Here is a 22297-nt window from a genome sequence, read left to right on the forward strand (position 1 = left end):
GAGCACGTGCGTGGGCTCCTCGTGCTGCCAGGAGCACATTAAAAGAACTTTCTTCATGTGGAGGACTATAAATACCTCAGGGTTAAAAACACCACTGCACTTTACAGGAAGGGCCAGACTCGGCTCTATTTTCTGAAGCGGCTGAGGTCATTTAACATCTGTCTGACAATTCTCAGGATTTTTTGTTACGGTCAGTGCGATCCTCTATGCTGCTGCATGCTGGGGCAGCAGGTTGAGGGTCGCAGACCCCCACAGACTGAATAAACTGATCCTCAAGGCCAGTCATGTTGTGGGGACGGAGCTGGACTTCCTTAGGGTGGTGTCGGAGAGGCTGGTGCTGTCTAAGACAAAGACAATGTTGGATAACACCTCCCACCCACTCCATGACGTGCTGGCTAGCCACAGGAGCACGTTCAGTGAGAGACTGAGATTACCCATAATGCACCACTGAATGACACAGGAAGTCATTCCTGCCTGTGGCCATCTCCCTGTACAACTAATGCACAGTTACACCCTGAGCAGCTCCTTCATCTGCTGCACCCATGATGTGGGACGGAGATTTCACAGGTCTTTCCTTCCAGCTGCCGTCGGTCTCTGCAGATGACCACACCTGTGCAGACTCACACAGTTGTAGCTGTCTCCCTGATGTGCAATTTTTCCTACTATGACAAAGCATTTTACTCTTGTTGTGTAGCACGTTATTCTATTTTTAACTTATTGTTTTTCTGAACTCTTGCTGCTCTTAAACTTGACCACAATATTTTTGGCAGTGACCAACGTGTGGGACTAATAAAGCTTTATGTCATCTCTCTGTTAAATTTGTAAACTCGGAACATATTGTATGGTTTAAACAGTTCAGTCTGTTGCTGTCCTGGAGCAACTGTAACCCACATAATTTACTTAGGGACGAATATTCTGATTCTATTGATTGTCGTGTATTAATCTGACTGAAGCACCTGGTTTTCTTTTAACCTTCAAGTAAACACAGCTGGAAGTCCAAGCATGACCCGAGGACGGTGACCCCAGGACCTGTACCCTGCTTCTGCTCCTCGTGCAGATCACGTTTCCACGTGTCACAGCTTTTAGTTTCAAACGAGAGTCGTGTGTTTCACCGACTTCCTGTGCGTCTGTACTTTGGAGTCATGCTCAGTTTTACACAAAGAGAAGAGACGTGGACACAAACCTGTGCACAGTTTTTTTAAACAACAAACACGAACACGTAAAAAAACAAAACAGTTTGAATAAAACATGAATGAGTTTTTTTTACTTCCTGAAAATAAATTAAAAAAACGTTTTTTTCTTCTTCCTCGAGTGCTTCCTGCTGTTCAACATCTGATCAGCTGATCAATACAAATCCCACTCTGATGAGAGCTGACAAGAAACAACATCAGTCCCAGGGATACAAGCATCAGACTGAGGAACACGTGTTCTTATAAACATGGACGTTTGGTCCCACCGCCGCCGCTCACTTCTTCTTGTTCTCTTTGCAGGCGACCACGTAGCGCTGGGCCACGTTGAGCGGCGGTGAGTAACCGTCAGGGTACGACGTGTCCTCAAACAGCACCGAGTAATCGTCCTGAGGCTGCACACACACACACACACACACACACACACACACACACACACACACACACACACACACACACACACACACACACTTTATTAACAGCTCTCAGTCACAGTTTCTGTCTCTGCGGCTGAAGCAGCTGCAGTTCCTCTGATGTCCACTAGAGGCTCCTATAATGAGTCAATCCCCACAGACTGTACAGAGAAGATGGAAGCAGTGTCTGTGACATCACCCAGTGGTTTTCGGCCCCCACCCTCCTCCGCGGCGAGCTGCTGATCAGCTTTGGCTCTAAGTCGGCGCGCCGTCACTTCCGACGCCAAAAGCCAACGTCACAGTAACAAAAACACGAATGTTTGGAAACCAGAGGATGACGTGACAGTGGCCACGTGCATCTTTTATCTACAGTCTATGCAGAAGCTATAACGACTCTGGAATAAACGTTACACAGAATAAACTCATAGAGGATAAAACATGAAAAGACTTTTATTAATCGGCGTTCCCTGAGCCGAGGCTGACCCGTCACAGACGCGCCTGTCAAAATAAAACCTCACCCTGTGCGGCGGCGTGTGGATGAGCGCTCGGTAGAAGCAGGTGGTCTGAGGGTAAAGGGCCAGCACCAGCTGGTCCTTACTGAACAGCGCCTCGGGGTCCGTCTCCGGGTTGGCTTTCCACTGCGGCAGAGGGATGATCCGCCGTCTGCTCAGCATGTGCCGCCTGCTCGCTCAGAAAACAAAGAAGAAGAAGAAGAAGGAGGAGCAGATTTGTCACTTTTAGAGAACAAGCTGCTGAGATTCTCCCACAGACCCGGCACAGTTTACTCCTCTGTGACAAGATCAACACACGTTTCGCGCGCTGAAACATACAAGCCCCGCCCACAATCACTGCATTCATGAATGAGTCAGAGGCGTGGCAATCAGGTTTAAACCGTCCCATATAAACCAGCCTCTGATTTTAACGTCTGTACACTGATCTGAATAATGATGGAAACTGAAAATGGAGGAAAGTCCACGAAAAACAGGCGAAGGGACAAAAATCTGCAGCACGAGAACGACTCTAAGAAGAAAGATGACGAGGAAAAGCGGGAGGAGGAAAACACTGAGAAGAGACGAAGAACCAGAGCAGATGTAAAATCCTATAAACACTTGCTTCTGGCTAAAGCTGGGAGTCGTACTCGGCCTCGCTCACAAAGCCTTGCTGCGGTCCGAGCTTCAACGTGAAAGCCCTTCACGTTGTTCCTGTCAGAGAACATAACGAAGAGGAACTCACTCTTTGCCCTCCTCGTCGATGTCGTCCACTTCGTACCTGCAGGGGGAGCAGAGGAGGCGTCAGAGGCTGATGATCGCATTACACCACACAGGCGTCGCCACAAACGGTCACGTGTTCTTACTTGTTGGTGGAATGGTTGTAGCTGACCACCTCAGCCAGGATCCACTGCTCGTCGCCCTCCACGCTCTTCACCCTCGCCGCCACCTTGTCTCCCTGTTTGGCTACGTAGTCACTGCTCGCAGGGGTCGCCCCGCACAGAGGAGGAGGGCTGGAGAGGGAGGAGTCACAGAGAAGATGCTACCTCAGAAAGTCAGCCGGAGCACACCTGAGCATCGGGTACAAGCTACCGACAAGCCGGTGCCGCTCGCTGCTCATGGCGGGAACAGAAGAGACACTCGGCGGATAAACGTGACGTCCTCGTTTTTAAAGAGAAGATGCCTCACCACCACCGTTTAACGTGATGGTGAAAGAAACGCATAAAAGCCTGAAATAAAGACGTGACCTCACAGGAAGCCTGGGCGAGGACACAAAGCTGCTCTTTAACACCATCTGAGGTGTTTCCATGGCGCTGTGGGGACGTCACTAGAGCCCAATATTGTGGCCACCGGCGTTGGGGCAGTACCACCTACCTCTCCCCCGGCTTCCCGATCCACAGAGGAAGTGTCATGGCCGACTGCTGGAGGAGCGTCATGAGGACGCCACGCCTCATCGTCTTCCTGGGAGGGTCACTGTCGCTATAAACGCCCGCCATCTTTGCAGCTGCAGACAGACAGACAGGTGAGTTTTGTGTCACATGAAACAGGAAGTCCAGCTGCAGATGTGAGAGGCCGAATACCGGACACGCACCTATCCGCCGCTCCTCCAGCAAAGACTTGATTTCTGCGATCTTATCGAGGGCGTGACGCAGAATGCTGAGAGGCGGAAGGAAAAGACACAAAAGAAGAAGAAAAACGTGATTTTCACTCACTCTTAGTAGAAATGTGAAAACGAACAGGCTAGAAAGGCGACATGAACGGAAACCCGAGCTCAGGTTGTTGGGCCGCCTGTTCGTGCAGTGACCTCACAGCAGCCATATTACTGGTCACATGATGTCATTAAAAAGGCTCCAACAGAGTCTCAGTCTGTACTCAGAGGAAATTACTGCTTATTGCGCTTCAGTCATGGTGTTCATGCATCTGTCCCCCTTTATTTTTTCATTTGTATAACCTTTATTTAAACAAAACAATAACAAGCTTGAGACTGGAAGTCTCCTGTATAACATATAAGTGAGATCACCATGATATTTAAAGGTTAAAGGTCATGCTCAGTGGCCTCTCACCTGCACTCCGCCTCAGCGTCTGCCTTGGCCGTGGTGTAGAGCCCCCTCAGCTTGGTGCGGTAGTACGGAGAAGCTGCAGGAGACACACGTCCACGTTTAGGACCAAACGACAAATTCAGCACATGTGCTCAAAGCTGCTGACACTCACTCTTGTTCTCAGTCTGCATCCTCTCGTGCGTTTTCTGGATGTTGAGCAGGTTGTGTTCACTGCGTGACCTCTCCTCCTGAAGCGGGCCGAGTGCAGGTAATTAGGATGTGATCAAAGCTTGACCTGATCAATCACAAAGGAAGCGGATCAATACTGACCTGTGTCTGCTTGATGAGCTGGTGGAGCTCAGTGAGCAGCTCCGCAATCTTGGGGTCAGCGGACATGATTTAACCTGTGAGGATGTGGAGCATCAAACAGCAGCGCTTAGTTACAACATACAAAACCTCATTTAAAAAACGTCTACTTTAAGGCGGTTTTAATGACGGTGAACACTTCACAAAGCACAAATAGTCTGAACATTTCGATCACCGCGGTCATAACATACTGGATATAAAGTTCCGAATCAATACTCGTATGTAACATAACTGAAGTCGTGCTCTATGTGTGTTGGGTGTTTTCTGGAAAACACGGGATGTCTTAAATAAAAGATTTCTGAACGGGGTTTGGTGTAAAGTTCGCTACAGACAAAAACGGCTCGGAAATGCTTCGTAACGCCAAAAATCGGATTAAAGAAAACCATTAGCAATATATATTCAACTCAGATAGATCAATGATCGGAATAAGCGTCATATTTCCCTCAAAACCAGCTCCCAAACCTCCTCACCGAGCTGCTTTCTTCTATTATTTGCGCTCAACTCAGGAACCGCAGGTACTGGCCTTCTGTTCTTCTTCTTTGGTACTAATCGTGTGCAGCCGTTTCGGTGAACACACTGCCACCAACTGGGAGGAGTGTGGTACTACAGACACGGGGCGCTTAAAAAACGTAAACATTTTACTTTAAAAATTGTATTTCTTTTTGTTGTACTTATGTGACTTTATTATACCCTTTGTAGCCATTCATTATTTATCTGTAATTTATTTGTGTGCAGTTATTTTCTGGTTTTTAAAGATTTTCCCAGCTCTTTGCTGTTATTTTTTTGTGTACAAACATTTTGTCTCTTTCCCGTTACCTGTGCTGTTTACAGTTGCCTCTGTGGTAATCTAGTGTTTCCTTGGAGGAAATTTGTGATCCTTTGTCAAGATATAGGCTGGGGTAAGAAGAAGGAGACAGAGCGAGTTTAAAAATGGAAATTTACAAGAAAGAAATATTTAAGAAATATTAAACAGAAAATGTGTGTGTGTGTGTGTTTTTGTGAACTTGCAACTATAATGTCACAAATTCCAGTTTCTTCTCTCCTAGCCTGACCCTGTGTTTTGATTTATGTTTTTTTACTGAGTAATCTGAATCTGGAGTCTGTCCCTGCTGTCACAGGGCGAGAGGAGGGATAAACCTTCCACAGATCCCCTTCATGTTAAAAAAAACGCTTTTTAAAAAAAAAAAAAAACAGACCAGGCCGATACCAGGATTCACCATGGCTACGAGTATATGAAGAGCAGAGCCACGTTCGAAAGAAAGATGGAGTCCATGGCTTTAAAGATTCAGCCATAAACTGAAGATAAAGATCAGATTCAGTTTTCTGGTGGACGTGTGATCCATGTGATCCATGTGATCCACATGTTTGATAACTGCACACATTCACGCTCTGCAGCCTCCATTAAAAGCATCAACGCTCTTAGTTTCCTCGGGTTTGTCTCTATCACTGCGATTGATTACAGTGATGGACAGATGCAGTGATTGATCGCTGATCAGTGTTTCTGGGTCTGAAGCTTCATTAAACTCACATCGATCACTGATTGATCAGGCCGATTGCACTAGCCAGTATTTTATCTAAGGTGTTAGAAAGAATCCTGTTTGATAGAGTTAGTGTGTTCATCTCTTCTCTGGATAATCAGTTTGGCTTTAAACCAAAGCACGGCACTGACATGTGCATATATGCACTCAAGGAAATAGTCAGGTTGTATAGGGCTAAAAATTCATCTGTCCTCATGTGTTTCATTGATGCCTCTAAGGCTTTTGATCGAGTGAACCACAGAAAACCTTTTGATAAATTGAAGACACGGGGAGTTCCTCAATACATCGTGAGGATTCTCTCTTACTGGTACGCTCATCAGAACATGCAGGTTAAATGGGGAAGCAGTATTTCTGCCCCCTTTGGTGTCAGCAATGGTGTCAGACAGGGTGGGATTTTGTCTCCAATTTTATTTAATTTATATGTCGATGATTTGTCCATACAGCTGAGAGCCTGTAACACTGGGTGTATATTAGGTAAAGCACTGATAAATCATCTTATGTATGCAGATGACCTGGTTGTTTTTAGTCCAAGCAGTGCTGGGTTACAGGATCTTCTTAATGTCTGTACTGAATATGGTGTGCAATATGACACTGAGTACAATGCTGCTAAAAGTGCTGTTTTGATATGTAGAACCAAGCAGGATAAACAGCTAAATTTCCCTTTGTTTAAACTGGCACAAAAAACTCTTGAAGTTCATAAAAAGGTGAAATACCTCGGTCACTTTATTACTGAGCAAATGAATGATGATGATGACATATACAGACAACGATGTAAGCTCTATGTGCAGGCAAATACTATTGCACGCAAATTCAGCTTTTGTTCACTTCCAGTTAAAGTGGCTTTGTTTAAAGCGTATTGCACACCGCTATATACTGCCCCCTTGTGGTCATCCTACAAACAATGTAGCATGCAGAAGCTGCATGTTGCATATAATGATGCGATGAGAATCCTTTGCAGGATACCTAGAAGTGGTAGTGCCAGCCAGATGTTTGTAGCTGTGGGTGTTTGGACTTTTAAAGCACTTTTAAGAAAGTTAATGTTCAGTTTTAGAGAACGACTGGATGGTTCGAGTAACAGTATAATTTTAGCACTTACAGATCCGACAGTGAGTGGTTCCCGTTACTCATCCAGTCTCAGAAAGCACTGGTTAAAGTGTTTGTGTATTTATTGATTTATTTTAAGTAATTGTGTTTTATGTATATTATGGTTTTATATTTTTACAAATGCTTTATATACTTATTTATATACATATATATATTTAATGGTATACCTTGTGTTGTGTGTGTGTGTGTGTGGGGGGGGGGGGGGGGGAGTTGTGTGTGTGTGTTTCTTGTCTTGTTTTTATGGACATGTAGTCTGCCAATAAAGATTGAATTGAATTGAATTGAATTGATCATAAATACAGTTCATTAAGATTTCAGTGTGCGAGCAGATGAAGGCCTCTGATTGGTTCTTTGATATCAGCTGCATGAAAGAGGAATAAACTTGTTCCAGGCTGAGGACAGAGTCTTCACCACTTCTGAATAGTGATGTGTCGCTCGCGAACTAAACGGCTCTTAGAGCCGACTCTTTGAAGCGAACGACGCGAGCCGGCTCCTTATTGGGAGCCATGTTTTTTCTTTTCTTTCTCTCTCTCTCTCTCTCTCTCTCTCTCTCCCTCTCGCACTTTTTTCCCGCTTCACTCTGCACGCGAGCCTTGTGCTTTGCGCTGGGCAGAGGGGGGCGGGGCGGTAGTTACACTCGCAGTAGCACAGGAACAGAGCGGGAGGGAGAGAGAGAGAGAGCAGGGACAACAAGGTCACATTAGAAAGGTATAGTAATCATCCACAACTATTTTCAGCTGTGGATGATAAAGGATTCAGAAAGTTTATTCATGCAGGTCCATATGACAGAGAATGTGCATGTTCTTTTTGTTTTCATATTATAATTTATATTTAATTGTGTTGTGGTTTGCTGTGTTTTGTGTTGTTTCACTTTAAATTTGTTTAAAAGGAAAAAGCTGAAATTTAAATAGTTGGTTTTTGTATTATATGATTTATTTATTACATTTTATGTGGAGTGAATAAATAAAAGTATATTTACGGTGGCCCCTACAAAACACGTACAAAACACAACAGCAGTGCTCCAGGATGCTAGGGGGCAGTGTTGAGCTTTTGTTACCTAGAGGCTACACAAGCCAGCAAGTACCAACGACCGGATTTGGTGTGTGGTAGTAACAGGTACATGAACTTTTTTTTTTTAATTATTTGAATATATATGAGTGCCTGTGTATAAATACACAAACAATACACACATGCTTTCAATTGTGTCATTTAAGTGATCTAGTAGCTCTGCTTTGAAGTTCAGTTCATGCTAGAAATGTGTTTTGGAGTTTGTACGTGTTTTGTCTCTAGGGGCCACCGTATACATTTATATATAAACATATATAAATAAAACCACGTTTTTTCTTTTTACATTAGTAATTCCTTTTCTGCTTAATTTTATATTGTTGTTGGTAATAAGTTAATTAAAGGAACAAAACAACCTGAAGACCCTGTTCTCTAAAAAGAGACGGAAAGCCCATCACTACTTCTGAAACAGGAAACCTGATTTCCTCGTGTCAGGTCTTCTCTAAACCTGCTGTCTGATAGCGGCCCTTTCAAAATAAAATCCTGCTGACTGTTGTTTTTCTGTTAGAAGAAATGGGTGGTTATCTCTCAGGTGAGAGGAGGAGGAGCCTGTTGTCGGGCATGTGCTGCTGGTGTCGTCCGACACTGACACGACTCTGCAGGTAAACATCCTGACAGTTAATCATTACCATCTGTGGCGAGGTGACAGAGCAGCGACGTGCAGGAGACACTCAAAGGAAAAACGCCGCAGATAAACACAGCGACTCTCTACCTGCAATCCTGATGTTATTGGTTTTATTTATTGATCCCTGAAGCAGTCAGAAGGTCAGCACACACCTGACAGATAACCAAAGTGACGCCCATGAACAGCAAATATCAAGTCCAGAGTCAGGCTCAGGCAGAGTTGTGCTGTGTGTGCTGATGGGAACCACAAGCAAACCTTTATTTAAGCTGTAAAATAACAAGTCCAAACTGTCCAAGCATGCGAACAGGCACATCCTTAAAGTCACAGAGGACATCATCATTAGTCCTCTGACTTCAGAGAATCTCACCCTGGACTGCAGTCCAACATCAGGCGCTCAGATACCGGAGGGAGCAACAGAAACACTTTGGGCCGTGGCTGATGTGGAAGCAGAGGTCAGGAGGAGCCACGACGCCTGGGCTTTTTCTGATAGAAGAGAAATGACGTTTTTAACTTTTGTTGAATCAGTTTGAATATTTTCCTTCATCGGTGGAAATGTTGGAACCAAACTAAATACTGTTTACGAGCAGCAGGCAGAGCAACAGGCCCGAGCTGCTGTGGATTCTACCGCATGAGTAACAGCACCAAAAACCTCTTTAAATCCTTTTATGTGCCATCGGAGCCATCCCCGCACCGTTTTAGTGGTTTTTACACACAGTAGTGATTTTTTTTACTGCAGGATTACGTGTCATGATTTTGTATATTTGGTGTATTTTGGATGTGGAGTTCTTTCTGCTCTTTGTGGATCATTTCTCGACTGTCTGTAAAAGTTTCCAGTCAGGACAATAAAACGCCTGAATCCTGCACACAGGGAGACACAGGTGATAAGAATCAAGGCCAGGAGAGACTACCAAAATAAAACAGGAAGTGAGCAGCAATAACTACACATGTGGGAAGTGACAAAAGAGCAAGAGACAGGAAGCACCGAGGTGAAAATATTCGGGGTCGCTCCATTTCTTCTTGACCGTCAAAGTTTGAACAAAAATGTTACGGTCCAAAGTTTGAGCGGCTATAATGTGCACGCTGAAATTTTAGCTTCATACATCAAACACATTGTACAGGGTGGGCCATTTCTATGGATACAGTGTAACAACATGGGAATGGTTGGTGATATTAAAGTCCTGTTTGTGGCACATTAGTATATGTGAGGGGCAAACTCCTCAAGATGGGCGGCGACCATGGTGGCCATTTAGAAGTCGGCCATCTTGGATACAACTTTTGTTTTTTCTTTTTTTTTTTCTTTTTTTTTTCTCGCCTGTCCCATTTGGTTCTTTAGCCATCAGAATTGTTGTCTGAAGACCAACAAGGATACCCAATGGATTTACTTTGCCAAATGGATCATCGTGGCATTGCCGTATTGGTCCATTTGGTCGATCTTTGTTTTTATTATTTATTATATTTTATTTTCAGATGTTACAGACGGGACAGACATGAGTGAGGGATAGGAAAGGGAGAAAGAAAGAGGAAGGAAAGGAAAAACAGAAGGGGAGAGGGACAGTGAGAAAGGGGGGGAGAAAAAAAATCTCCTGGATCACCTGTTGAGAGGAGAATAGAAAACAAGCAAAAAAAAAACAAAGCAACATACTAAACACAACACCATCGCATTAATCTAGCTAAGTGTAAACAGCAGTAAATACTAAATATTCAATGTTGTTGTGCAGCACGCAGGACAGATGTGCTTCGAAGTAGCAGCCAAGAAAGGTGTAATTTGGGTCTACGAGCAGTGAACACCCGTGTGCATACCTGTGTGGATCAGCGCGCTTGTATTCCAAAGGTTTCTCCATGTAACGATCTGCTAGGGAGTGTGGGGGGGCCACAGCCCCGTCCTCCAGGGTGTGAAGCAGGTATGGAGGAGATCAAAACTCCAGACATCCAGAGGCCCCCAGAACACAAGAGACCAAGGAAGACCCACAGAGGGGCAGCTGCGCCACTGTCCCAGTAAGAGCTGAGGAGAGTCCCAGATGAGGGCTCACTCAGCAGCCGCGGAGCAGAAGCCAGGGGGAGTTGCAGTGACGCGCCCGTGAGCTCCGCCGGCCGCCAGCTGTGCCTGAGTGACCGAGCCCCAGGCCGAGAGGCCGGGGGCACCCCACCCCCGAAGGGGCCCGAGCGAGCCCCAGGCTCCAGGCCCCGATAAGCGGCTGCCAACTTTTGTTTTTTCAATAGGAAGAGGGTCATGTGACACATCAAACTTCTTGGTAATGTCACAAGAAAAACAATGGTGTGCTTGGTTTCAACGTAACTTTATTCTTTCATGAGTTATTTACAACTTTCTCTGTGTTCACAGCCATTGACATGTCGAAGAGGTTAACACGTGAGGAGCGGAATCGTGTTGATATCTGGTGAACGCAGTAACCAGGTCATTGCAGCAGATTTCAATGCAAGACACCCTACGTAAAGTAATGGGATTACTTTCTTGGAGAAGTAATCAGTAACAAGTAACTGATTACTATTTTCAAGTCATTTGACCAACACTGTTCAGCAGCAGATTAATGAGGCGTGACTGATGTCATCAGGACCTGCTTATGTTCACATCAGCTGAGTCGTTTAGACGTTTGTGTTTCAACTCCAAACGTCCAAAATCAGAAGAACTAAAACGTTCGAGGTGTTTGAAAGATCTGAATTAAAACTGTTCAATCATTTCACCTTAAAATGATTCTTTGTTTTACATACATGGAATTCTATGATAAAGCATTTAGAAATCATCACTGTTCGTCTTTTGCACCGCACATTTTTCATCCGTGTTTTTTCATATTTAACCCGTCAGCACAAACTTTGGGCCCCGGCTTTAGTAAATCAGAGGTGGCTGTGCTGGTTTGAGACGGATAAAAACTGGAAACACTGGTTCAAAGAAGCTGTAAAAAACCAAAACCAAAATGACTCCAGTGCACGAGAGGACGCGCGTACACCCCAAACCCTCAGCAGGTCCAATGATCAGTGGCCTCTCAGGTGAAGATTTCCTGCTTTTCTTGCTGATTTTTAGGGACTTTGATCGATAAATGAAACAATTTCAGGAGATTTAACAGGAAACGTTTGCAGCTGTGTTAGTGCGTGTAACGTGCAGTGAAAGGATTCATGAAGATGAAAACACCTGAGCGAGTTTCCAGCAGCGGTTAATGTTTACCTGCTGATATCAGCTGATATCTGCGAGCTGTGTGTTCTCTGGCAGCGCGACACGCCTCGCACATGTGACTGCGCACACGTCTGCAGCAAAGTAAACATCCTGAGCTCACATCCTGCAGATTACACACTCGGTTTAAAACGCGCAAACATGCAGCCGTGACTTAGAGCTGCGACATAAACATGATAAAAGGCTGATTTCATAAAAAGTCAGTTATTCATGAAATATTTCAAACTGTGAGATAAACAGTCAAACGCGAGGAGACAAAGTTTCCGCGATTCAGCAGAATGACGAGATTTCAGCTCGACGTCTGACAAATCCTGTTTCACTGAGTCTGCAGCACGAAGACGTGATCGTCCACAGTTTGCTGCTAAAAACACAAAATCATCATCGGAAAGATTAAAATACGTTTATAACATCAAACATCAAACTTACGAACGACGAACAAACACACGTGTGATGAGCTTAGATCTAAAAAAGAGAAAAAAGAGAACGGTCAATTCAAAGTTCAAAAGTGTGTCTGTGTGTGTGTGTCTGTGTCTGTCTGTGTGTCTCTGTGTGTCTCTGTCTGTGTGTGTGTGTGTCTGTCTGTGTGTGTGTGTGTCTGTGTGTGTGTCTGTGTGTGTGTCTGTCTGTGTCTGTGTGTGTGTGTGTGTGTGTGTGTCTGTCTGTGTGTGTCTGTGTCTGTGTGTGTGTGTGTGTGTGTGTGTCTGTCTGTGTGTGTCTGTGTCTGTCTGTGTGTGTGTGTGTCTGTCTGTGTGTGTCTGTGTCTGTGTGTGTGTCTGTGTGTGTGTCTGTCTGTGTCTGTGTGTGTGTCTCTGTGTGTCTGTGTGTGTCTGTGTGTCTCTGTGTGTGTCTGTGTGTGTCTCTGTGTCTGTCTGTGTGTCTCTGTGTCTGTCTGTGTGTCTCTGTGTGTCTCTGTGTCTGTCTGTGTGTCTCTGTGTCTGTCTGTGTGTCTCTGTGTGTCTCTGTGTCTGTCTGTGTGTGTCTGTGTGTCTCTGTGTCTGTCTGTGTGTCTCTGTGTGTCTCTGTGTCTGTCTGTGTGTGTCTGTGTGTGTCTGTGTCTGTCTGTGTGTCTCTGTGTGTCTCTGTGTGTCTCTGTGTCTGTCTGTGTGTGTCTGTGTGTGTCTCTGTGTGTGTCTCTGTGTCTCTGTGTGTCTCTGTGTCTGTCTGTGTGTGTCTCTGTGTGTCTCTGTGTGTGTGTGTGTGTGTGTGTCTCTGTGTGTGTCTGTGTGTGTCTGTGTGTGTGTGTGTGTGTCTCTGTGTGTGTCTGTGTGTCTGTGTCTGTCTGTGTGTGTCTGTCTGTGTGTGTCTGTGTGTGTGTCTCTGTGTCTGTCTGTGTGTGTGTGTGTGTCTGTGTGTGTGTGTGTGTCTGTGTGTGTGTGTGTGTGTGTCTGTGTGTGTCTGTGTGTGTGTGTGTCTGTGTGTGTGTCTGTGTGTGTGTGTGTCTGTGTGTGTGTGTGTCTGTGTGTGTCTGTGTGTGTGTCTCTGTGTCTGTCTGTGTGTGTGTCTGTGTGTGTGTCTCTGTGTGTGTCTCTGTGTGTCTCTGTGTCTGTCTGTGTGTCTCTGTGTGTCTCTGTGTCTGTCTGTGTGTCTCTGTGTGTCTCTGTGTGTGTCTGTGTGTGTCTGTGTCTGTCTGTGTGTGTCTGTGTGTCTCTGTGTGTCTCTGTGTCTGTCTGTGTGTGTCTGTGTGTGTCTCTGTGTGTGTCTCTGTGTCTCTGTGTGTCTCTGTGTCTGTCTGTGTGTGTCTCTGTGTGTCTCTGTGTGTGTGTGTGTGTGTGTCTCTGTGTGTGTCTGTGTGTCTGTGTGTGTCTGTGTGTGTGTGTGTGTGTCTCTGTGTGTGTCTGTGTGTCTGTGTCTGTCTGTGTGTGTCTGTCTGTGTGTGTCTGTGTGTGTGTCTCTGTGTCTGTCTGTGTGTGTGTCTGTGTGTGTGTGTGTGCCTGTGTGTGTGTGTGTCTGTGTGTGTGTGTGTGTGTCTCTGTGTCTGTCTGTGTGTGTGTCTGTGTGTGTCTGTGTGTGTGTGTGTCTGTGTGTGTGTCTGTGTGTGTGTGTGTCTGTGTGTGTGTGTGTCTGTGTGTGTCTGTGTGTGTGTCTCTGTGTGTCTCTGTGTATGTCTGTGTGTGTGTGTGTGTGTGTGTGTGTGTGTGTGTGTGTGTGTGTCTCTGTGTATGTCTGTGTGTCTCTGTGTGTCTCTGTGTGTGTCTGTGTGTGTCTGTGTGACAGAAAGCGACACCTGTGCTGAGCTGAAGTGTTTTACAGCTCAAATGTAAAAATGTGCTGAATCTGAACCACGAGCAGAGAGCAAAGCGCTCGTTCTTCTGTTTGTTCCTCTGAGACGCTCAGTCCAGAGTTTGTTCCACACAGATTAGATAAATGTGGACACAAGGACACCGAAACAAAGCTAATATCACTAACTAATATAAGTAACTGCAGCGGTCCTTTCATGCTGCTTTGGATCTTCAGTTTTAGCTGCACGTTTTTCCAATAAAGTAAGTTTTTAAACTGATATGAAAAACAAAAGTGAAAGCGGTTACGATCGTGTCTGAAAGGACCTCTGAGTGATGAGAGGAAACAAACCGAGGAGCCAGGCTCCAAGAGTCACAGTGAAGCTTCTGGAGATGAGTCTGGGTCACATTAATGGAAACATTTCTGCAGGACGGCTGTGATCTGCTGTCACACTGCAGCGCAGGTGGAGCAGCTTTAGATAAACACCACGAACCAGGTCAGGGTCATGTGACCACAGCAGCTGCTGATAACCAAAGAAAACAGACCCGGGATCATCCGGGGGAACCAAGGTCGGGTCTCACAGGAGTCACAGGACCAGAGACCACGTACACAGGTGTCAGGTATTCACCGCACACCTGAGTGTCAGCATGTGATGAAGATAACACAAGCTTCATGCTCAGAAACAGGACAGGTGAAGGAAAGTTAGGATACCTTGGTGGGTATATAAAAAGTACCAAAACAAGAGTATCCAGCCAAGTAAGTGAGAATTAGCTGTAAGAACCAACGAGAGCTAATAACTATGTAAACAAAGGTTTAAAGCTATGAGAAGAAATACTGAATGTGACTTAAAAAAAAAAATGTAGAAACATGAGACAAAAAGTTGTGTATTTGACACAAAGAGTGTGTTCTTGTTATCCAGAGCATGCAGCTCTGTGGCTGATGCAACATTAGTGCAGAGGAAAGAGGAGCCCTGCAGGAGGAGTCAGGAGGAGGAGAAGGAGGAGGAGGTGCATGCTTCTCATATATAAACACAGAAAGACGAAAAACAGACAAACCTGCGAACACAGAGGCTTACTGCGCAGACGCAAAGATCTCTGACAAACTTGTGGAAAAACAAACATGAGTCACGTCGACGTGAAAAACATGAAGCCCACCAAGTTTGAGGACGAGTACTACGACGAGTACGAGTACTATAACCTGACGGATAAATACGCAGGTGAGCTAACCTGTCCTGGTTCGGTCCGGTTCGTGTTACGGGCCCGGGAAACTCACTGCTTTAGTTTTTCTGTTGCAGAAGGTTCGGCTCGGAAGGGCAGGACAAAGAAGGAGGCCAGCGACAACACCAACAGAAACAACCCCGCAGGACATGAGCGCAAGATCGTGGAGAAGCTCCAGAACAGCGAGAAGAAAGACAAGGAGTGAATATTGAGGTAAACCCGGGAAAACCATGTTTGTGTGTCAGTAACTGTGCGCCGAAGTAAAGCAGGAATGCTGTTTCAGTCAGAGCAAAGGCGTCTGACTCACATGAGTCCGTTTGCACTGACAGAGGCCATAAACACGTCAAAACGGGCAGATTTCTGAACGCTGTCTGGTCTGTGGCTGTTTGGAACGCTGGAACTGGGCAAATGTGACGCCAGACGCGCCGCGTGCAGAACTTGAATTTAAGCCTCTACCGCAGCACTTTTGCTGCCACGCTTTGACTTTACAGCCCTCAGAAAAGAGTCCAAAGTTAATTTTTATATCGAGTCGTGCGCCGAATTTTAGGCAGCGTGTTTCCTGTGTAGGCGGTCCACTTTGAATCCATATTCTCGGTTTCTTTGCTCGAGGATCGGTCTGAATCTGAAATCGTCGATTTTTAAACGAATGTTTGGAACACAGCATACTGTACCACATCAGGCCTTTTCCTAAACTGCGCTTGCTCCACAGTTATTAACAATAATTAACTGTTAATTAACAGCTGAATTTAAAGCCAGCTGTTAATTAACAGTTAAGGTTGAGGAGTAGTGACGTCATGTATGAAAAGACAGCATAGTTGTTGTTTTAGCTAAAATATATGTAATATATTTCCCGTAGAATACGAATTCCCTCAGAACAAAACTGTTTATTAACTCCTGCCCTTCGCCTCCTGCACGTCATCACCAGGTTCATAGTTTGAATGGGCAGATTTCCAGTAGAAGTTTGTACACTTCTACAATCCTCCTCCTTCTTATCTCCTCCTCCTGCTCCTCTCTCTTCCTCTCCTTCTTTGCCCCACCCCAAGCCTTCTCCATCCTCCTTCTTTTCCACATCCCTGTTCGTCTTCTTCATGTTCTCCCTTGTCCTCCTCCTCCTCCTTCCTCCTCATCTCTTTTCTTCTTACGTGTCCTCCTGGTGGCCTGTGCAGGTACTGCAAGTCATTTAGAACCGATACAGTTCTTACATCATTTTTAAGCTTTATTATGATTTAATCCTACAGGATAAACTCGTAGATGTACCTGACAGATCACCTAATGAAACTGTAAATGAAGAAAAACATGGAAAATTTTAATTTTGGATTTTTTTAAAACAGATTTTTAACACATGGTGCTGCTGTTGGTAAATAGATGCTTGAACTCCTCGTGTTTATTTATTTTAATTAATTATTTTATATTTTTCTTTTCCACTAAAGGGAATCTCGGACGGCTCATCCCGGAAACCGACCATGGCGTCCTTGGCGACAGAACGACACGTGCAGATGGCAGGAGCATCTGAGCTCCGATGGGCCCGCAGGTGTTAGAGAGCTCTCACCTGAGGCGGCGTGCCCCTGGGTCCCCGCTGGGACCGCGACCGCGCACCGAGACTGCGGTGGCGGCAAATGGCTCATTCTTAAGGATGTTTTTTAAACTTGTTTTTACGATTAAAGACTTGTTAAACTGAAATGAGAGTGTTCATTGTTTCTTCCTTTTAGGCCTCAGTGAAAGAACACAGCCTGTATATAAAAGATGGATGTAGTGAGGCGCCAGGAAAGAGAGCCTAGAAAGTTCAGAGCCACACTAACGTGTTTAAATACCAACGTCTGAGCTTTTGTGGATGTTCTAAATGTGAAGCACACTCTGACAGCTTGTTGAAACAAAGCACCAGACTCCACTGACAAAAGCAGGAATTAAAGCTTTCAGATCACAGGAGTGATGCACTGCTGCTGAGTGCTGCTAAGGGATCGGGAGGACATCTCTTATGACGGGTAAACAGGTGAAAATGTTCTAAATATAACCGTTGCAGTTGGTGGGCCGTCATTTGAAGCAAGAAAGGTTTTAAAGCGAACCAATCACAGCAGAAGCAGACAACTCAGTTTATGAGGTAAAATCTTGTTTTTGTGAATGGAGTCTGGTACGGCTAACCCCAGCTGCACTTCCTCAGGCAGAGCTGTTTGAATGCAGGTGAAGAGGTGAAAATGTGCAGGTTAAAGGTCAATCTCATCTGCAAAGTGATGAAACAAAGTGATTGTGACGCCACGAAGATGGAAACACTGAGAACGTGTAGCAGCGATGTAACTTCACCAGCAGCACTCACACAGGGTTACAGTGAGTTATGGTTAGAGTAAGGGGCTACTGTAAACTAAACGAGTAAAGTAAGGGATTACTATTGCAAAAACAGTAATTAGATTACCGTTACTTTCCAGTAGGAACGCTGCGTTACTGCGTTACTAAAACCGTGATTTTTTTGCGAGAATGTCTCACGACAGTGACGTAAGCGAGTGCGACGTTCGTGACAACAGCTGTGTGCAGATCAACAGTGGATCACATATCGATTGTGGGAGAGAGTATGAGCGTGCAGCGTTTAAAGCGTGGAAGTACTGACCTTACTTTGAGTTTGATTCCATAAAAAGTGACAAAATCATTAGTGTCCGCTGTGCGTGGGAAGAAAACTTCTTTTTACAGCGAAAAAACCCTAAACTTCCAAACAAGCACCGAGTAGCTACGACGTAATGGGAAACTCACAGAGAAACTCGCGGATCCTTCCACTGACCGTGGCACACCTGCACCAGGGTAAACCTCCGCCTACCGCAGTCCTGCTTTACAGGTGAAAATAGAGCAACAGGACCGCTGAGTCTTTGACTTTATTTATTTTCTGCTGTGTTTTACTTGCATCTATTTGAAAGACTGAGTGTAAACACAAAAAATATTTTATTTTATGTGCTGGAATGTGCAGAAAATAGGTTTAAATAATAATAATAATGGATTGGATTTATATAGCGCTTTTCAAGGCACCCAAAGCGCTTTACAATGCCACTATTCAGTCACTCTCACATTCACACACTGGTGGAGGCAGCTACAGTTGTAGCCACAGCTGCCCTGGGGCAGACTGACAGAAGCGAGGCTGCCATATCGCGCCATCGGCCCCTCTGACCAACACCAGTAGGCGGTAGGGTAAAGTGTCTTGCCCAAGGACACAACGACCAGGACAGTAATTAGTTACTGATTACCTTTTTCAAGTAACTTGACCAACACTGGTGGAGAGCATGGATCGTCCAGCAGGGGGCAGCATCTCTCAGCCATTGAGAGTCTAGTATGTGTGAAGTGTGTGAGGACTTTACAGGTCACAGTGATGTGTTGCCTGGCTCCACTTGGACTCTGGCCCTGTTGTTCTGTGAGCACAGACTTTGAGCAGGACTCAGAGAAAAGTGTCTGATCACACTGAAGTTTATTGTGCTGCAGTTTTAGATGCGAGCTTATGCAACAGCGCAGCGTTACGTAACACGGACTCTGCGGAGCTCACACTGAAACTCGGGACAAGCTGCAGAGCTGTGAGCAGCAGCAGGTGATGAAACCGCACTCAACGCTCAGATGTCCCCGCAATCAAAGACGTCCCCACAATCAAAGATGCGCCGACGACCTTTTGGGTTTTTATGTGGAGTAAAAATCATCCCACAGGTTTCTACACTCAGCGAGCACTTCATTAGGAATTAGCATAGTAACCTTCAGCTTCTCAATTTTAATAGCACACAAACTGTATATAAATGATGGACATAGGCAAATATGACATCATCCATGTCCTGCATTAACATTTGATTGTGTTCTTGGGTTTTTGTTTAAACTAATGAAACTGTTCAGAAAGAAGCACACGGGGGTAAAGAGCCCGGTCATTCAGGAGGAGCTCGGTGTGGAGTCGCTGCCTCTCCACATGGAGCCCGTGGAGGTGATTCAGGATGTTCTGGGCAGACCTGAGAGTATGTCTCAGCTGGCTTGGGAACCCCTCAGTACTCCAGAAGAAATAGCCTGAGGCCCTGGGCAGGAGAGCGATGTGGGCGTATCTATGCTCGCCATTGTGATCCCTGTTATCACCAACTGGGGTTTAAGTTTTGTTGGGCCAGCTAACACAGAGCAGCCGGACTGTGCTGAACTTGTTTTGAGTGCCCAGCCTCAGGAGTCCAGGACAAACCGTCCACATCACCTCGACCTGTTTGGGTCTCCCTCTCGAAGCTGTTTTATTCTTCCTCATGGAAACATTTTGGGTCAATAATTTTTTGTACCTAATAAAAGGATCAAATCAGTCTTGTTCTAAAGTCTTGGCTGGCTGGCGAGATCAGGTCTGTGACAGCGATGGTTGTTGTTGTTTGCTTGTTTTTATAAAGAAATGTTTGATTAGTTTGATTAGGTGACAGTTTAAAAAAAGCTTTTCAGGTATGAGCTGGGTGTGGTCATGTGACCTGCAGGTTGACTGTGTGTTTGCAGCTGTGCAGATGTTTCTGGCCGTGTGTTTATTAAAGTGAAGCTCCGCGTACCTGCAGCAGCTCTCCTCTGAATCTGAACCATCGCTGTGATTGGTTCATTGCCCGCCTCTCTCCGTGTGAGCGCAGATACGGCGTGAGGCGGGACGCTTATTGAACACAGGCGCTTTCGTGTGTGCCGTCAGGGCTTCAGCGGCGGAGATGCCTCGCTGACAGCCGCAGACACTTTTCATTATTATTTCATATCTGAAGTCTTTCCAGAAAAAACAGGAGTTCGCTACTCTGTACTTTTCCTCATCTCAACAACAAATCTCATGTGTGGCATAAACCCAGCTGTGCTCTGCTGGACCTTTGTTTCTTTAACAGCCCTGAAACTGGACTCAATAGAGACCCCAATACTCAATACAGAGTAATTTGCTGCTTTTTCCTGATTGGTTCCCCTTTATTACTCTTGTTTTTTAAACTGCACAAACTGTTAATAATAGAAGCACGTAGGCACCCTTCAACATTAGTGTTTTGCCATATTTAGACAAGAAGGTGGAGTGCTGTTATCAGCTAATTCTAGCTTGTTAGACTGTATCTGGTCTTTAAGTGATGACGTATGAACCCTGGTTCCAAACTACTCTGTGTTCATTAAGGCTGTTGTGTTTCTAACATGTTTTAATGTTTGTATATGTATATAACCTGGTATTGTGGATGGATTATCTCAGTTGTTCTCCTGACTGAAGTTCGTTTACAGCATCCTGCCATGCGACTGCATTTAACTGTGTTGTTGGTCAGATGATGTCACTAAAAATGGATGTTAGAGGAACCTACAGGTGGCAGTTAGCTACAGGTGGCAGTTAGCTACAGGTGGCAGTTAGCTACAGGTGGCAGTTAGCTACAGGTGGCAGTTAGCTGCTAGCTGTCTGCAAAGATAGCTAGCAGCTAACTGCTAGCAAAACATGTTAGCATCAGTAGTAACTTGTGGAAACTTTAAAATGCAGACCTCAGAAACCTCTGGGTCACGTCACCATGGCGACATATATCTTTTATAAAAGTCTCTACTGAAGGCCCAAAGTTTAAAGAAGTTGACAAGTCATATCTATAATTTAACATCCAACTCTGCGGCGGCTTCACTTGCCTCAGCTGAGGGAGTCGGGAGTTAGCCGGGCGCCGGGCAGGATGTGGAAACTTCAGAGACTGGAGGCTGATTTGTGTCAGAGTGAAAACAGAACACGCTTCATCAAATCTACACCTGCAGGCTAAAGGATGCTCATCCAACGTTTTATCGGTCTCGGAAAGATACCTGTAAATGATTTATATTTCTAGGTATTTTTGCCCCCATCCGTGGAAAAACGACTTTGCTCCCTTTAATGGAGGCCTTCTTCAGTAAGAGGCTGGAACAAATAAATGGCTCCGTATCATCAAGATGCCATCAAAGGGACCAAAACGTTCAGATAAATCTATTTATTCATTCATTTACGTAAACGGGCATGTTTGGAGTTTACCTTCATATTTAATTTAAAATGTAATATTTTTTTATTTATAGCTGTCTTATTTGTGATTCTCACAAAACCAAGCATGTGTTATTATGTTTTATATTTTTGATGCATTTGATGGATTATTTATTCCTGTATTATTCATGACTTTGGCATCGTCTGCCTGTCACAGCGTGAACCCTGCCGCTCTGATCAGCTGAGGGATTTGAGGGTTTTTCAGTCCACGGGCTGACGCGCAGCACACCTGAACCATCTCACCTGTTTGCAGATCATGACCTTCAGTCCGGAGCCGTCATGGGCCTCCTGCTGCCGGGAAACCAGATCCCGAGCATTTAGTGAGACAGGATCAGCTCGTGCGGTGCGAACGGGCCAACTAAACGGTCTATTTCTGCTTAATCCTGACTTCCTGTTTGGCTCCACCACCGTTGTAAGCGATGCTGCTGGAAAAATCTGCTGCTGCTGGACGAGCGGGGAGCAGGACGGATCGGATCCCCCGCACACCTGCAGGATTTGGCTCTGATGTGGAAACAGGGATCAGGAATATTTATACACGCTTACATAACCAGCCTCACCAGTCAACATCCAGATCAGTGTTTCTGTACCACTATCGCACACACACGCCTCCCCCATCACCTCCCCCTCTGCAGAGGAGATACCAGTGCTCTTAGAAACTCCCCTGGTTGCCTAGCAACTGGTCCTGAGGATTGCCAAAGAGACAGAGATCATTCGTCTGTTATGAGTGGGTAATATGATATTGTGTAAGTGGGGGTGTAAGCTTTCATGTCCATGTTTGTGAGGACCGACTGAAGTTTTTTTGGAACCAGAGCGCGTTTGAGGGCTCAGCTGTGATGAGTCGGGACGCCGTCCACGTCTGCCCTCGACCGTCACTCGTGCACCACATGTT

General features: G+C 45.4%; 2 protein-coding genes across 3 annotated transcripts; one reads left to right on the forward strand and one right to left on the reverse strand.

Annotated features, from left to right (window-relative positions):
• Positions 1 to 1183: 1183 nt before the first annotated feature.
• Positions 1184 to 21953, reverse strand: sgf29 (SAGA complex associated factor 29). 2 transcript variants are annotated; one of them, XM_086290305.1, is made up of 10 exons: positions 21652 to 21953; positions 4458 to 4531; positions 4300 to 4375; positions 4152 to 4224; positions 3680 to 3744; positions 3463 to 3592; positions 2955 to 3101; positions 2834 to 2869; positions 2119 to 2281; positions 1184 to 1582 (listed from the first exon to the last, which is right to left on the reverse strand). In XM_086290305.1, exons 2-10 carry the CDS (start codon positions 4521 to 4523, stop codon positions 1466 to 1468), a joined length of 873 nt encoding a protein of 290 aa, XP_086146431.1. In that variant the 5' UTR covers positions 4524 to 4531; positions 21652 to 21953; the 3' UTR covers positions 1184 to 1465. The 2 variants fall into 2 exon arrangements, with proteins under 2 accessions (XP_086146431.1, XP_086146430.1); XM_086290304.1 differs by lacking the exon at positions 21652 to 21953 and adding an exon at positions 4964 to 5075.
• On the forward strand, positions 15262 to 17123 carry nupr1b (nuclear protein 1b). Its single transcript, XM_086290303.1, has 3 exons — positions 15262 to 15442; positions 15521 to 15656; positions 16874 to 17123. The coding sequence occupies exons 1-2, from the start codon at positions 15346 to 15348 to the stop codon at positions 15646 to 15648; spliced, it is 225 nt and encodes a 74-aa protein (XP_086146429.1). The 5' UTR covers positions 15262 to 15345; the 3' UTR covers positions 15649 to 15656; positions 16874 to 17123.
• Positions 21954 to 22297: the final 344 nt, after the last annotated feature.

This window comes from Aulonocara sp. 'chitande type north' Nkhata Bay, linkage group LG4 (assembly GCF_057382095.1).
Source record: "Aulonocara sp. 'chitande type north' Nkhata Bay isolate Kocher_YH1m ecotype deep benthic linkage group LG4, A_spYH_male_GT1.1, whole genome shotgun sequence".
In the NCBI taxonomy this organism is placed as follows: Eukaryota; Metazoa; Chordata; class Actinopteri; order Cichliformes; family Cichlidae; genus Aulonocara; species Aulonocara sp. 'chitande type north' Nkhata Bay.